This window comes from Amblyomma americanum, chromosome 1 (genome assembly GCF_052857255.1).
Source record: "Amblyomma americanum isolate KBUSLIRL-KWMA chromosome 1, ASM5285725v1, whole genome shotgun sequence".
Lineage (NCBI taxonomy): Eukaryota > Metazoa > Arthropoda > Arachnida > Ixodida > Ixodidae > Amblyomma > Amblyomma americanum.
Window position 1 is genome coordinate 426,118,280 of NC_135497.1, and position 18,140 is coordinate 426,136,419.

Genomic DNA, 18,140 nt, shown 5'->3' on the forward strand with positions numbered 1-18,140 from the left:
GCCATTTCAGCTCGTCGCGCCGTGTGTCACATGCGCTGCCCACGAACTACCTTGAGCCGCCGTTGCCTAGCAACGCCGCGGCCGCGCTCCAACAGATGACGCCGCCGTCGACGCCGCTGCCATCGCCGCTCGCACCACCGAGAGTAGGAAAGTATGCCAACAGTGTTGTGGTATATTGTTGGTTTTGATGATAAGGACGTGTGGGAGTGAATGAAATTGCGGACGGAATGGAGCTTCGTAACATTGAGGAGTGCCTGGTGCGTAGCATGCACTTTTCGTAGCATGCACGCGGTTCCAATAAGTGCGCGAAACAGCAACAAAGTCAGAATTGAATGAATATGAAGCGAGTGAAAAATCAACAATAAAGGACGGTAACTGACGCGCACTCATTCGTACATTATGAAAAAGCCAGCGCTGCCGAAGAAATATTCCGGGTAGCTTGAGGTACAGCGACCGCAGCGGTGGCCTAGCCGCTCGAACATCCGCCTCGCAAGCGGGAGGTGCCGAATTCGATACCCAGAGCCGTCGGGTACTAACTGGAGACGCAGCGGGTACAAGCTTTCCCCTGGCCTGATGCTCGGCTTCTTTGGGATGAAATGCTTCAGAAATGGGTATTTGGCCCCACCTTTATTATGCAAAAAACATTGTTCCATGGCGCTCTTTGATCACAGATGCTTTTGCGGCATAAAAATTCATGATCTTCGTCAGCTTGGGGTACAGTGCTCACGGAAAGAGATAAGCATAAATGCCGAAACGGGGAAGGGCAACGCTAAGCGCTCCTGTAGCGCAAACAATCAGGTGATGACACTGCCAGGCATTTCCCATTAGCGTAGCACACGGTAGGGCAGTAGACAACAACCATTCACATGCACGCGTTTATGTGAAGCTGTTCTGCACTAGTCGTCCACCGACTATGTGTCTCTATGCTCACATGTTCGATCCTTATCTGCCAGGAACAGAGGTTTATTGCTTTTCGTTCAGTCTTTTGCCATCACTGAGAGTTTATAAGACTGAACTGGAAGGACTGACAAGCCGCAACACTCGCCTACGACAGCATACGAACCCTTATTTGTTATCAAAATGCAGTCCCAAGCAATATAAGACTGACTGGAGTACTACGCAGCGCCTTCTAGGAACGTTTTTTGCACGTAATAATTAGAAATTGGTAACAAATTTGATCCTCAGGAATGTTTCACGAATTCTAGAGTAAAGCGCTATATCGCGCACGGCTCGGAGTTGAGTGGAACAATGTAGGTCCTCTCCGTTCCATACTTCTCAGAGCATTAGACCACCACTGCGGTACGAAGAGGAGATACACTGCCGAGTGTAAACGAACGCAAGTGCCTGTGGGCTGGATTTTTACTTCAATACCACACGAGAGGATAGCTTCTGTGGTTCGATAAGGACGTCCAAGAAGGGTGCACAGCTTTCGGCCTCCTCTCCAAAGGTGAATGGGCGGCATCTTTGATGTTTTTAAGTGTATAGTGCGAGCAGACAGGCCCCTAAATATTAGAGTAGCCGTTTGAAGGAGTCCAGGGAATGGTACTCAGTGTGCTGCGTTGATACTAGGCGCCACCACATGTCCAGCATTCTCGGACAAGAATTTTGAATATTGGAAAATTGTAAGGCACGGTTATGGAAGTATTGAAGGTAATGGTCCATTCTTCCGTTGTCTACCAAAACCTTTGTTTTGCAGTGCGTCCATCGCTCGCATCGAAGAGTTAAGACTGCCATAAAAAAACCCATGGGCAACGCTTTTCACGTTTGCGAAAACGTTAATAGCAAAATAAAAAAGCAAGCCCACTGTAAGGCCGCGCTTCATCAACGCGCACATTTTTTTATTCCCTTAGCTTGAGGTCACTGCCGGCCTCCGGTCTACGTGGAGAGCTCTCAGTGAAGCTCTGAGCTCCCCCCCCCCCCCCCTCCGCCAGCAGTGGCAAAGTCGCAGGAGGCACTGGCTGCTTGACAGCACGGCTGTGACGGCCGAAGACACCTGGCTTTGTTAAGCGCACCAAGAAAGCATGCGAGGCGCGCACAACGAGCACGTTGTGCCGCTTGTGCTTAGGCAGCAATCCCACGGCGGCGGACCCCAATACTGCGCGTCTGCGGAAATATGCGAACCACCTCGCATTCCGCTATGGGCTCTTTTTTTTTGGCATGCTCGATGGCACCGAAGCGTCGCGGGTCTCCGCCGTCTGACATTCCTACGGCGAGCCAGTGGATTAGTGGTCCCGCCAATTAGCTAAAAAAAAGTTTCATCCTTCGAGAGACGATGCGCGGGTGCGGCAGGGAAGGGGAAAGCATCAAGCAATAAGGGTGAGAAGTCCCCTCCCCCCGGGAGAGGGTTTGCAGAATGTTTTCTGTACGTTTCTTTTTCTTTTTAGCCAAGCCCCGGGCTCGAAGTTGGGTCCAACCTTCAGGGGCTGTGGCTACCTCCTTTGGTTATCGAAGCTTAGAGAGGGCCTCGAAATATGACCGCCCTAACTTCTTTGTTTGAAAAAGCTTTAAAGTTGAATAGAAAATCACTGGAGGGCAGTCCTGTCTAGTTGAGCTAGAGGCTCCGTGCAGTGGCACGTAATTCGACAACCCTAAACTCTAACCTCGGGTCGATGAGTAAGGGCTTGTAGAGAGTGTTTCTCTGTGTGAGAATTGTCTTTGTCATTTACAGCTTAACTGTCTGTGTGACTCAACTTGTAACGCAGTTTGCCCTTTTACATACTGTAAATATATTCTCTCTTTGACCTTCACCTGCACATCTCCATTAATCACCGCCGAACAACAACGTTTGGAAGTCTGCGCCCTTCCGAAGAACCAAACGGACCATCAAAAAAATTACTGGCGAGGTCGACAGGATTCGGCGATCGTCAGCCTCGAGCTGACACCACCCGCAGGCCCAGCAGTGTCCAGGCACTGGGCAACGCCCAGCTCGTGGTAGCCACCCAGGAGGACCAGAAGGAATCGAACTCCGGCACCAGCCAATTTGACAAGGTACCCCGGCTCACCGACCCCAAGGCGGCGTTAACCCTGCGGCTCCGGACGAGTTTGGAGAAGCAACGGCACCTACTACCGACAGCAGCATGGGTGAGCGGGATTCCTTACGTCTCTTTGAGGTGGTTATGGCTCAAGCGTAAACGAATGTATGGTGCAGACGCGGAGCATGATGGCGAGCTCAGCTGACAGAGGGGCAGAGGAGAGTGCATCGGACCAGAAAGTATTTGAGGATGACGGCCTGTCAAGTGATATTTCGTAGGAAGACGCGATGTCGGCAGGGGCATCGTTAGAAGCGGCGACGAAGGAGTAGGTAGCGGAAACGCGACGGAAAATAACTCCAGTGACAAGGTCTGATGCCGTAGAGATCCGCCGCTTGAAACTAGATTTTCAGCTCGAAAAGCTTAAGATCGAATCTCGAGAACGCATCGAGTTGGGGAAACTTGGCATAGGAGCGACAGGTGGCAGGCAGACTCTCTTAATGCCGGTACCTGACGAGCAACGGCGAACGGGCCTCGACCCAGTATCCCAATGTGCCAAGGTCCTAAGGGGCTCAAGTTACCTTGTGACGCGGATGTACCACTGTGGTTTGACGAGGTAGAAAGGGTATTCACAACGTACGATGTGCCTGAAAACAGCGGCGTGCATTAGATGATGCCAGCGCTGACCGAGCGTGTGCGGTACTTGCTTCGTGGACTCAAGGACGATGAGTGCGGTGACTACGACTTATTGAAGAAAGCCGTTTTAAAGGAGCTAAAACTCACCCCCGCTGAGTACTTAGACCGGTTCGAGCGCGCCGCAAAGCGCAAGGAGGAAACATGGGCACAGTTCGCCTCTCGCGTAAAAACTTACTTCCAGTACTACCTGCGCTCGAGGGATGCAGACAGCAAGGAAGACGTGGTGGCTCTTGTCGTGACCGATAGGATGAAAGCGAGCCTAAGCACCGAGGGTTTAGAATACGTGCGCCTCCGCGAAGGAGAGAAATGGGTGAAACCGGACGAGATGTCACGGATGCTGCAGACATTCGAGCAGGCTAAGGGAAAGGGGCGCGCGGTGCTACAAACGGTCACACACTCAGAGAAAGAAAAGACTCCTACGCAACCCGCGAGCAGCGACAACAGACGACACGTGCAGTGTTACGTTTGCCGCGCAGTAGGCCATCGCGCAAAGGACTGCCCACGAGCCGCTCACAATGCGCAGAAAACCGATGAGCGCGCCCGGACACAGAGAGTAGCAGTAGGCAGCATAGAGACAGCCGAAACCCTAGCATCAGCCTTCCCGCACAGGACTTTGGTGGCACAAATGAATGCCCCAGGGTCGTCCGAACAAGCACGGCAATCAAAGCTACAGCAGGTAGAGATCGAATGCGCCGGAGTGCTGGCAACTGCAATCATAGACACCGGCAGCGAGATTACTGCAGTCAAAGAAAGCCGCGTGCCCAGCGTATCCCAGGAGCCTTCGGGCTAGATTAAGCTTGTTTCAGCCCTTGGCGAAACAATAGAAGCAAAACTAGTTACCCTCGCGGTCAGTATGAAGCGGTGCCCCACACTTGTAGCGCGACCGGAGACTGTACGTATCGTCTATGCACTTACAGGCAAGCTCGCGGAGGGTGTAGACTGCTTGCTATCGCGGGAGGACTGGGAGCTTCTAGCGCAGATCGACAGCCGCGGCGGGGCGCTTGCACCGAGCAAGAGCCACGTTGCGGCTGACACAGCTAGCGTGTCCTCCGTGGCCGAGAAGAGCTACGAGCCGACCCCAACGACGGGCGAGGTTCACGCGAACCAATCCCAGGCGGACGAACAGGAAAACGATGAGTCGACCGAGGCATCGGGCGAGCAGCATAACGGGCCGCGATGAGTACTCGACTGAAGACCAGTGCTCAATGCGTGACGACGAGGACGCGTCTTCAAAGCAGCGAGAGAAGTTCCGTTCGGCCCAGCTGTCCGATGAAAGCCTTAGGAGATCTTGGGAGGACGCAAAAACGGGAAAAGGGGGCATGTTCATCTTGGATGGTTTTTATACCACCGGGACTCCATCGCAGGCGAAAAAGTCAAGCAGCTTGTGCTGCCCTCAGCAGACGGGAAGAAGTGCTTTCTCTGGCCCACAAATCTCCCTGAGGAGGATATTTGGGCCCAAGAAAGACGAGGGCGGGAATTAAGTATAGCTTTTTGGCCCGTTTTAGAGGCAGATGTGACATAGCGAAGTAAGGCGTGTCACGCTTGTCAGATCAGGTCAGATAGGCGGCATAAATACAGGATTTCCAGTGAAACAGCGCAACGGCACAAGGCCAGAGGACAAGAAAGGACGATACACAGCGCTGACTAACAACAGAATGTTTTATTCAGTGAGCCATGCTTATAAAGGCGCTAGGGACACTGAAAAAACAGAAAAACGGAAAAAAACACACACAGAACCGTGACAGATATCCCTCCAACCAGGCACGTATATGATAACACAAGGCTAACACGTGTGCAAAAATTCATGTTCTTGCTGCAAGATAGCGACAGAAGGGGTGCTTACGCACCTCCGACCCATCTTCAAGATCTCAGACGCTTCGATAAGTTCTCTAGTCAGCTGATCTTTGTGTCTATCAACAATTGTGCTTTTGTCATACAGAGGCTGGCACGAACAATCACGACAGTGAACACCAATGTGGCGGGCAGCGTTTTTGAAATCATTTTTGTGCTCCCTCAGCCTATCGTTCAAACAACGACCAGTTTGTCCAACATATGCACCACCACAACTCAAAGGGATCAAATAAACCAGATTCTCTACGCGCTTCACAAATTTTACCTCATGCTTTTTTGTGCAGATGGGTTCACCTTCATTTGGCTTTTTGGGGCCATTTACACGCGCGCACAGACTTCTCAATTTCACAGCGCTGAAAAGACAACATCTACTCCGGCTCTCTTACCAATTCTTTTCAAATTATGCGATACAACATGAATGTAGGGTATCACAAACACATTTTTTCTTCTGGTACTATGGTCGACAGCGGCAGAAAGTTTTAACTTTTTCAGCATCCCCTCCGCTACAGCTGCTAAGACGTTGAGGGGGTATCCTGCAGTAACGAGCCTCTGAACCTGATAATAAAAACTATTGGCAGTCCTTTCGGTGCAAGATTTTTTCATGGCGTTACTGAAGCAAGACGCTATAATGCCCCTTTTTACGAGCTTCGAATGAGAGGAACTGTACGGAAGCAACGGCTTTTTGCTCCTAGGTTCAAAAGACCAGCACATATGTGCAACAGTGAAGTACAGGGTCAAGTCAAGAAATTTTATGCAGTCATCAACAGGTACTTCGTGTGTCACTTCAAGAGGCGCGAGGACTTCAGAAAAAACTGATAGAATGGCATTAACTTCTTGATCAAAATTCACCGCATCGGATTTTATCAGATTCAGGTAGTCATCTACAAAACGGAAAACTTTTTCAGTATTTGAGCTAATGAGACGATTTTCAAGGGTCCTGTCTAGCATGGCTAAGTAAAAATCGCTGAGCAATGGAGCAATGCACGCTCCTATGCATATTCCTTTCTTTGAACGATAGATTGATAGCGCCGCCATTAGCTCGTGGCTAGAGACGATACTTGTACAGTTGAAGAACAGATTCACGTTCTTAGTTGACAAATAAATTGATTGCTGGGAGTTGTACATAACACTTAATCACACCGATGTCGCTTTGCGTCCGTCCTAAAGATCCCGAGCTCCCTTCGTGACCGGCCGTGCCTGAAGCTAACTATAAAATATTTCATTTAAATATTTTTTGCAAAAGAAGGGCTCAGATTATGGTCAGCTATGCATTTTAATGTCCAATGCCCCTATTTTTTTTAATTCAGGGGTTTTCATTAACATGTAAACATCGCAAATCATAATTTTCAGTTCCCTACATTGTAAGCTAAATCAGCTGGTTCGCATTGCTATGAGTTTTAATGGAGCTACGTTAAGTTGCGGAAAAGATGCTGTTTGGCATGTTGCTTCGCTTCCTGAACGATATGAGTAAAGTTCATCTTCTCAGTAGGTTTATCGAAACCAATGAGGAGGCTGAAGAAATGCAAGAGAATGCAATATATTAAACGCTGGTAGTCATCGCCTCTCAGATAAGTCTGTTCGCTCGTGAAGGCCGATTTTATTGGGACAGGGCGCAGTTCCAAAGTAACTTTGCCTTGCTGGCAGTAATTAATGTCAACAGCTGACTTAATTTTTGCTTTGTTATTGTGTGGGACGGGCAGTTGTGAGACGGCGCCCTTAAATATGTCTTTCCAAGACTGGCATACATCTGTGCCTCTTGGATGTCGCGTGCGTGCAGCGTGCGTTCATGGCACAGTGTTCCGGCGGCCAGAGTTTGGATGTATGTATACCCGTTCCTATCGGGAATGACATGATGCGCTGTCCTGGGAATCGCCGCGAATTCTTGCTAATGCCACTGTTGTGCAAAATTAAAGCAGCTGCGCTTGAAATTGCTGGAGCTATGGTTACGCTGCGGAATACGTTACACTTTTAAACTTGCCATCTAAGTATTACATGCCGCATATCATTCTACACACTCATAAAGAACCTGCCGGAAGACGAACTACAAAGGCTGATAGCCTTGCTTTTTAGCCATATGTAAGCGGTAGGGCGTGTTGACGTCTGTGCTCGAAGGATACATTCGACCATGCACAATCGGACTAAAGGAAAGCGCACGCAAACGTTAATCCGTTGTTTCGGACTTCTCACGTGGCCAGTGGGGAGGGGGGGGTGCTGATTACGATGTCTTTGCATAAAGTGAAAGGGGCGAAATATAAGGGCCTGACAATTGCCACTAACGAAGGCCGAACAGGGAGCGAGCGCGCGTTCTTCCGCGTGAACGGCGGTCGCAGCTGCGGAGCGGTGGGGCAGTGGCGACCCCACCGAGGTGCGGCGCGAGGCGGAAGCAGACCCCATTGCGAGGGCCGTAAGAAGAGCGCGCGCTCCACTCGAGACCGGCCATGTCACTGCGTTGTTCAGGAGAGAGCAGTGTTAACAATTTGTCTAAAACCATACGCAAACATGTAAAAGGAGGTGACCCTAATAAACCCAATATTTCACACCAATTTGGAGTAGAGTGCCTTAGAATTGCCGATTACGCATTAAAAAGCACCATTTAGTTTTATTCCTAGACGCCAGACTTCGTGCGGTTTTTTTGTCGCATAGACTGGATGTCATTTTCGCACTGCCTAGCGCAGACAGCTTTCGGTGGATAAATCAACGCGCGAGCACATCTCATTTTTCCTAAAAACGTAACTATGCCAGCTTGCTAAAACGTGGGGATACACCGAGCATGGCTCGGTGCAGCCCCACTGCCGTGCACCACATAGCGACAACCAAGGAAACTAGAAGCGTTAGTCCCAAATTCCTGGTAATGTGGCTGCATTACGGATTTTCACCTTTTCCGTGAGTTATTGGCTTCATAGATTTTCAGTGGTTTTATCGCAGCCTTGTATAACTTCATGCAAATATTGCTTGTTTCATTACCATTTTATGCTGCGTCATTTTGCTGCACTGTATACTTTATTGGTTTAGACAGATCACTGTATGACACGATAAGTAACAAGTTCAGACGTATTACTCGTTTTGCAACTGTATACTCTGGCGTTTCTGCATGCTACACATTTTCCAACAACCTCTATTGCTTCCCATTTTGCTGACTCGGCTGCTAAGGCTATACGAAACAAATAAATAACTACACGATGTAAGTCATCCGCCTCTTTAATGCGGTCTTGAATAGGTTGCGCATCTTCGAAGACACAAATATCAGGTTTCAATACAGCGTTCATACATACTGTAATGAGCCTAAAACGAATGATCGAGTCCAACTGCAAATCTTTCTTAGCAATCTTTCTTAGCTCCTCTGAACGCTATGTAAATTATAAAAAGTTGAACTTTATTACGCGCGTAGTTATTTGCGATGACACAGGTATTCAGCTGATAACATTCCGAAAACTCGCATTCTGAACAATTCTTTCAGAAAATAGGCTTTTCGCCTTACCATAAAAATGCACACAGAAAACCTCGTATCCGTCCTTTAACACAAAAACAGAAAAACAGTCCTTTAATCTGTTCGCCATCGCTTCGTATGCGTCATCGCGTTGTTGAAAAAGTTGCCAGGTTATCCGCCCTTCCTCACTCTATACAATGAGGACTGTAGCCGCGTACGCCCGTCACCCTCGCCCAGGAAAGCGCCCGTTCCCGGAAGTCATGACGACGCCCCACCAGGATCGCGCGACATTCGCAGGGGGCATTCTCAAGAGCGCCCAGTCCACTCGAGTACAGTTATCACTGGACTATAGGCACGAATGCCAACGCTTTCGGTCTCGACGCATTACGCTGAACGCGACACCATTTATTCCAGAGAAGGCCTCCAATGCGCTCAAGGGTTAAGATATCACCGTGCGTGGAAATGATGCTTCCAAACCTCCCGCGTTCAGATGCTGGCCAGAGCGGGCGTCGTCCACGTGAGCAGCGAACATAAGGCCCACGTACGTTCGAGGGCCTACTGGGGGAGGTGCCCCTGTGGCTGTGTGATGCAGGTGGGCATCTGGGTGGGCCCCGGGAGATTTGCACAGTGCGGCAAGCCTTTTGGGACGAAACACTGGCGCTCTTACAAAACCGAATTCGCCTTTGAGTTCTCTATATAGCAACGGCACAGAGAAGGATTGTTGAAACAATGCTTACATGCCGGCGCGATTCGAAAATATCTGGCCTCTATTAACCATGTGGAAAGGAAAACGAGAATAGAACAGAAGAGAACTTGGGAAACGGTTACGACGTGAATAGAGCGCGCAATAACCGCGAGTGAGTACAATCTCGCGGGTTCAATTGAGGCATATTGATGGAAGCGAAGAGAGAAGAAAGAATTTTAATGAAAGAAAGGCGGAGAGGTCGGCCGGTGGTAACAGGGCCCTGGCCTGCTACTCCACACAGGGGAAAGGGAAGAGGAGGAAAAGGAAAGTGTGAATGAAGGCTGATGATGGCATAATACAATGAGTTTCACGGGTGATGTCTATGCACACACACACACACACACACACACACACACACACACACACACACACACACACACACACACACACACACACACACACACACACACACACACACACACACACACACACACACACACACACACACACACACACACACACACACACACACACACACACACACACACACACACACACACACACACACACACACACACACACACACACACACACACACACACACACACACACACACACACACACACACACACACACACACACACACACACACACACACACACACACACACACACACACACACACACACACACACACACACACACACACACACACACACACACACACACACACACACACACACACACACACACACACACACACACACACACACACACACACACACACACACACACACACACACACACACACACACACACACACACACACACACACACACACACACACACACACACACACACACACACACACACACACACACACACACACACACACACACACACACACACACACACACACACACACACACACACACACACACACACACACACACACACACACACACACACACACACACACACACACACACACACACACACACACACACACACACACACACACACACACACACACACACACACACACACACACACACACACACACACACACACACACACACACACACACACACACACACACACACACACACACACACACACACACACACACACACACACACACACACACACACACACACACACACACACACACACACACACACACACACACACACACACACACACACACACACACACACACACACACACACACACACACACACACACACACACACACACACACACACACACACACACACACACACACACACACAACACTGGCTGGCGCTCGCATCGCGGTTACTGGACACACATAAAACTCAAAACTGGTGTCTGCAACACAACACCGACACATGTCATTAACCATGTAGGTTGTGCACAGGCGGTCACAAACGAGTACCCAGGCCTGTTTCACACAAAAAGTTGAGCAGGGCTTTTGTCACACGCCACCAATCAGAACGTCTCGTCCTTGCGCCCAGAAGAGTTTCCTCAGAGAGAGGGCGAGAGTCCAGGTTTTTAACGGTCGCCTCCAATGTCGTTCTTTCAGAAGTATACTTCGGGCACGCGCAAAGAAGGTGTCCAATAGTCTCTGGTGTGTTGCACTGTGCGCAATTTGGGTTACTTTCGATGCCTATCTTGTGAAGATAGTGTTTGGTGGAGGCAACGCCAAGCCGTAGCCGGTGGAGTAAAGTCCCATGACGTCGCACCACCACAGATGGGAAATGTAATCGTGAGCCAGCGTCAAGCTTACACACGCGGTCCTGTTGATGACTCGGATCATGCCAGTGCGTCTGCATTGCCGCCTGCATGAAATGCGCCAACAAGGCTCCAATGTCTGATCTTGAAAAGGCTATCTCAATGAAAGCACCATCACTATGTGCCATGCGAGCCTCGGCGTCAGCACGCTCGTTTCCCGCTATGCCGCAATGGCTCGGTATCCATTGAAAATTTATGATATGGCCGCGGTGGAAAGCCTCGGCTAACAAAAGCACAATCTGTTGAACCAGCTGCTCGCATGCTCTTGGTTTTAGATAAGTTTGTACGACCTGTAATGCCGATCTCGAGTCGCAGAATATAGTCCATTGCTGCGCTGGCTGGTGACCAATATAAAGGACGGCTTCTCGTATGGCTGCCAATTCGGTTGCCGTAGAGGACGTTTTGTGCATGAGCCTGAAACGGTGACATGAGGCATTTCCTGGCACTATCACCGCTGCAGCTGAAGAAGTGGTCGTAACGGATCCGTCCACGAAAACATGCTGGGTGTTAGTATACATAGATGTAATGTATGACAGCGCCAGCTGTTTCAGTCCGACTGTTGGAATGTGCGTTTTCTTTGTTATCCCTGGGATTGTTGTCCGTATAGATGGTTTTGGGACTGCCCAAAGTGGCACCTCCGCAATCTGGTGTGGCGCGTAGTTCGAAGGCAGCGCATTGCGCTGCATCCAAAGGGCTCTGGAAAAGGCTGCATCTGGACGCACCGCACTAATGTTAGTCAGGGGGTGATGACGATGCCTGGTCAGATGCCGCAAATGCACACGAAGTGGCTCCTGTTGAAAATAAATTCGTGCTGGGCAGGCGCGGGCCTCATAAAATGTGCCCCATGTAGAAGTTTTACATGGCAAACCCAAGCATACTCTTAAAGCACGAGCCTGCGCGCTTTCAAGCACACGCAGGCCTGATAGTCTGACCCCCGAGAGAACGGGTGCACTGTATCTGAGAAGGCCGACTACCAGCGCCTGGTACACGTGTAGTAAAGATCGCTCAGGGGGACCCCAACATTTTCCTGCCATACACCGCACAATGCTTGCAAAGCTGTCGAGCTTTTTCTTGAGCACAGAAATGTGCTTCGTCCAGGACAGGTCACGGTCTATCGTAACACCTAAGAATTTGTGATGTGTTACGTATGGAACAATTTGCCCGTCGATTGTGACCGGATACCACGCCATTATCTTGCGTGTGAAAGCCAATGTTACGCTTTTAGTTGGCGAAAGTTCAAGCCCCTGACGGCGCAAGTACGCAGACGTAATGGACACCGAACGCTGCAATCTTGCTTGCACTTGGGGACGCGTGACACTTGATGTCCAGATGCAAATATCGTCTGCGTAGGCGGATATTGAAACAGTTTTCGGTAGTTGCTTGAAAAGGCCAATGAGCACGAGATTGAACAACGTTGGACTGAGCACTCCTCCCTGAGGAACACCACAAGCAACATGATGATCTGCTGTGTCACCTTCAAGAGTCTCCATGTAGACTGTCCGGTTTGTCAAATAGCTTGCAATCCAATTGTGTAGACGTCCGCCTATACCACATTCTTCGAGTGTATTTAGTACTGCATCATGCTGAACATTATCGAATGCGCCCTTTATGTCGAGGAAAAGAGCAGCAGTCAACCTGTGACGGCGTTTTTCATGTTCTACCGTTGACACGAGATCAATTACACTGTCGATGGCAGACCGGCCTTTGCGGAAACCCGTCATTGTGGAAGGGTATAGCCCATGTTTTTCAAGGAACCATTCTAGACGAGTTAGCACCATAAGCTCCATCGTCTTGCCAATACAACTTGCCAGAGCTACTGGTCTGTAGGATGTTAATGTGAGTGGCGATTTCCCTGGTTTGAGCAAGGCCACAATGCGGCTTCTTTTCCACTGCTGTGGTACAGTGGCAGAGGCCCAAGAGTGGTTGAACAATGTTAAGAGGGCTTCCATTACCTGTGGGCCTAGATGACGAAGCGCATTGTATGTTATTCCATCAGGTCCTGGGGATGAAGGATGCGTGCAAGCAGAAAGAGCTGCTTTCAGTTCTTGAATTGTGAAGGGGATGTCCAGTCGATCGTCCATCGTGGGGGGAGCACATCGATGCTGCCGAGGTAAAGAAGCGCTTCCGGCAATTCTCGAGCAGAAATCCTCCGCCACCTCTAGTTCTTGCCGTCTATCATGAAGTGCCAATGCACGGAAAGGGTGTTTCTGCTGGGGAAATGTCGGCAGTGCTCGAACAACGTGCCAGATTGTGGAGAGTGGTTTGCGGGGATCCAATCTGCTGCAAAATGACCGCCACCGTTGTTTGCCTAGGTTCTCCAAATAGCGCTGTATTTGCTTCTGGGCACGTCGAGAGGCCCGGAGATCCGAGACATCCTTTGTCCTCCGGTATTTTCTTTCTGCGCGCCGACGAATCGCCCGAAGCTGCGCGTAGATCACATCCACTGGTGCTGTGGAATTTGGCGCTGAGATATTGCGTGTTGCATCGTGCATGGCCGAAATAATACGCTGTTCCACATCTGTTGGATCAGCGAGTTTCCCACAGGTTTTTTCTAGAACAATGCGGAAAGCACTCCAGTCGGTGCAACGTATTTTGGCATTTGGAAGACGGTGAAACCACCGTAGCTGCACATACGTCGGTATGTGGTCACTTCCATAACTTTCAATATCAGCACACCACGTTGCGAACGATGACAGGCGCCTGGATACAAATGCTAGGTCCAGGCAGCTGCTGTAGGTAGTCCCGCGTAGAAATGTCGGCGTGCCATCATTGAGCAAAACGAGACCTGCATTGTTCATGAACGTGGCGATATCCCGTCCTCGAACTTTCGTAACGGCGCTTCCCCAGCCGTGGTGATGCGCATTGAAATCTCCTACTATTATATGGGGTTCCGAAACGCTGTCAAGTAGCGATTGTAGTCGTAGGGCATCAAATCGACCCCTTGGTGGTATGTAGCCACCTATAATAGAGATTGTGCGCCCATTCAAAGTCACAGTGATTGCTACATACTCGTTGCTACTGCCCCCAGGAATTTGATGCCGAACGTAAGTGAGGTCACGACGGACGCATAGTAGTACCTTGCTCAAATGCCCAGCCGCTTCAGAGAGGAAACTTTCATAACCGGACAGTCGAAAAGGAGATGTGATATTAGGCTCACATATTACAAGCACCGGAAATCGGTATTTGAAGATCCTCTGCCTGAGATCTGCTAGGCGGCCTCGCAGACCTCGAGCATTCCATTGTAATACTGCCGATCGAGAGATTCTCTCCTGCAGTGAGGGTGCTGACGACGGTAGAGCCATAATTTTGACTGCTATTAAAGGGTGGCAAGCACCGGTTCAATAGCTTCTAAAATTTGGACAGCAGCCTTAGCAATTGGCGTGTCCACTCCAGCAATTATCAGCCGTAAGGTGCCTATCAGCTGTTTCAGCATCGCCCTGATGTGATCATCTGTTGTCGACACAGCCGGCGGACGCACAGGCGGACGTGTCACAGAGCTTACAGTACGCGATGGTAGAAGTGGCCACTCTGCAGGGTCCTCCTGGGGGGTTGTCAGTCTTGGCTCTTGCGGAGCTGGAGGCAGTGGCTTTTGCGCGGCAGAGCGGTCGCTGTCCTCCTGTTGTGTTGACACGTCATTTACTGAGCTCAATTTCTTCTGCCGACTTCGTGTCCTCCTCCTGGAGCGACGTACTGCGATTGCTGCTTCTCGGTGAGTAGAATGGTCTCTCACCATTTTCTTCAAGATCTTCATCTCTGTTTTCACCTTCGGACATTCCCTAGATGTTGCCTCATGAGGACCTTTGCAGTTGGCACAAACTGGAGACTCAATCGTACATGTAGGTCCATCGTGCACGCCACCACAACGCGGACATGTTTTCGTGCTCGTACACGCAGCACTTACATGTCCAATCTTCTGGCATTTTCGGCACTGCACCGGTCGGGGCACATAAGGACGCACTGGGTGCCTCACAAAACCCACTTTCACATGCGATGGTAAAGTAGTACCCTCAAACACTAGTTTGACACACCGTGATTTGCCGAAACGATGGATGTCAGTTATGCGAACAGAACTTGATAGCAGTTGCACCAAGTCCATATCCGTGATCTGTATGTCCACGTCAGAAATCACACCAGCAGTAGTGTGAAGTCCATGAGCGAAGAACGAGCGGACTCGTATGTTGCCAAGGACAGACACGGTCTTCAACTTATCCAGGGTTGCCCGGTTAGAGACATCAACAGAGAGGATATTCCTTCGTGCGTTAATACGCACTTCTTGGACTTGGCCCGGAACCAGTCGTTCAAGAAGAAGAGTCAAAGTCTGCCTGTTGATGGAGTTGAGATTCTCTTCCTCAACAGGCATGTATGAAATTGTGTAAGTGAGAGATTGCTCACTTACATTGGCCTCGTTGGTTGTTTTCTTGCTCACACTGGATTGGTGAGGCATCTTCGCTGGCACAATGGACTTGTTAGCCCGCTTCGTACACACACTGTCGCGCTGTAATTTTAGTGCCCGCTAAGGCACCCATTGCGGTGAAAGTATATTTGCGGCTTTCCATTTTGCTGTGTCTAATAGCCAACGTATTGTTTTCGCCCAATAAAAAAATAGATAATTTTTAATATGTTACAGCCGCAGGACAGTACATCATCTAATACTTGTTTTGATCTCGCGAAAATGTCGCTATGGAAGCATGCACGCATTAATGGGATCAGTCGGCCTGCGGTAGCACAGAGCACGCTGTAAACTTATTTAGCGCGAAAACAAATAATTTGTACCCGTTGGTACAAATAATAAACCTTTAGAACTATGCCCATGCTTCGAACATTGTAGGCAGGAGCAATTTCTTCGGCTTTTCTAAGCTACATTTGTCCAACTGCACACAAATTACATTCAACAAGGCAAATCAACCAGATAATCTAGTTTAAGTGAGCCAAGCCGAAATAACTAGCGGGCTTCAAGTTAACAAGTGCAGCCTTCATTTCCTTCAAAACTTCATTTACGGAAGCTTATGCTAACATCAGAAGACTGCCATTAGCACAGCTGGTATGTTATCTGGTCGCAAAATATTCCTGCGGTCACTGCGGTAAACGCAGGGACTTTCAGCTAAACACAATGATTGAGCCTATACTCTCTAATGTGACCACGTTGCTCTGAGTTGATGATCGGCGTATTTGTTCTCCCAGCTTCGAGGCAAAAATGCCACTTGGGAAAGGCATCCTTAAATGCAACGAAGTTATCTGTCACCAACGTGCGCCGTTCTGCACGCTGCTTTCGTATCGGCCCTCCCTCATGCATGTTTTGCGCCCATTATTGTTTGCAATTTGCTTAAATAGGGTTACGTTAGTATCAGTAAATGTAATACATATATATATTTTTTGCTTTATGCGTCTGCTTCTCTGCCTGTGTCATACAGAACTTGAGGTAATGACGTTCCACGTCTTAGAAGATTTGGGTCGCTGTCCCCGAGACATCTTGATATTCCGTTCTCGAGCAACTATTAATTCTATACCCCTTTTATACACGTTGCTTTCCAGTAGACTATCATGGAGATGCAGTATCGGTACGCTGCCAGCTCACAAATGCACACTCAATGTTTGCGCAATACTTACTCACCAAAGCCAGCTTTCCCGGATTCTTGAAGGCAGCCTTCTTGACTGCCTCGTAGAAAGAGCAGTTAAGCCTTTCGGGGTCGGGATAAGGCGAATAGACGACACCATCTTCGATCTGAGCCCTCATGGCTTGACCGTGCAGCTCTGGAGATGCGATACGCGTGCCTGTGCAGGCCCACTTGGAATGCCCAACCTCTAACGCCACAGGCCGGCCAAAGCAACTTACGGAACACAAAGGATCAGTGCAAGCAAGTGCAGCTGGAAGGGCGTTCAGTGCTTATCTATATATCTCCGGCGTCCTCCCTTTCCTCGCAGTTCTTATCTGCTCTTGTGGCGGGAGCAGCGCAGCACGAGACAAAGAAGAGAGAGGCGGGGCTTGACGCTAACCTTTCTAGGCGCACATATATGCTGGCGGTAGGGAGGTACGAAGCAAGATGGGACTGCTCCCCTACACATCTGCGCACTCCAAGATCTTCAAGCGAGGAATAGCCAAAGCAGCAATGAGAGCTGCATTGACGAGATCCTGTCATGAAGTTCAAGGCGGTTTTCACGCCCAGAACCGTCGGCTGGAAGTAGCAGATTACCCGACGAGACTGCTATCCAGTGTAGCAGAAGGGATTCTGCAAGCACTTAGCGGCAGAAAAAATATCACAACCACATCAGAAGAAAGGAAGCCATACGCGGTCATTCTTTACATTCGTGGCATTTCCCACAGCCTCAAAAAGGTAGGCGCAAGAGCTGGTGTAAAAGTGCTCATGTCAGCACTCAACAAGTTAAGAAGCCTGTGCGTCAAATTCAACAGCGAGCAAAGAAGAATCAATGCAAGATAAAGCACCGAACAAAGCATGTAAATTGTGTGAAAGCGTGACTTATGAAATACCGCTGTCATGCGGACGCACCTACACTGGTCAAAAAGGGCGCTGTTTGAATGAACGGCTTCAAGAGCACAAAAGATCACTAAAGGCCGCCATCAGCAGTGAATTACGAAAACATTGCAGAGAACATGAATGTGCTCCGCAGCTTAGCAACAGAATGGTCATCATGTCAAATTTTCATCAACGGACCAGGGAGATTGAAGAAGCTTTCAACATCCGACAAAAGAGCGACGTATGCGTCAGCATACCTTCGATAGC

At 49.5% G+C, this 18,140-nt stretch overlaps 1 protein-coding gene across 2 annotated transcripts in view; it reads right to left on the reverse strand.

Annotated features, from left to right (window-relative positions):
- The window catches only part of LOC144115864 (uncharacterized), a 46,671-nt gene extending 29,404 nt beyond the window's left edge, over positions 1–17,267 (reverse strand). The window contains exon 1 of one of the 2 annotated variants that reach the window (XM_077650421.1): positions 17,012–17,267. In XM_077650421.1, coding sequence (XP_077506547.1) covers positions 17,012–17,134 — 123 coding nt within the window. In that variant the 5' untranslated portion in view covers positions 17,135–17,267. The remainder of the gene's footprint in view (positions 1–17,011) is intronic. The other variant, XM_077650420.1, reaches the window with a different exon arrangement.
- Between the last annotated feature and the right edge of the window lie 873 nt (positions 17,268–18,140).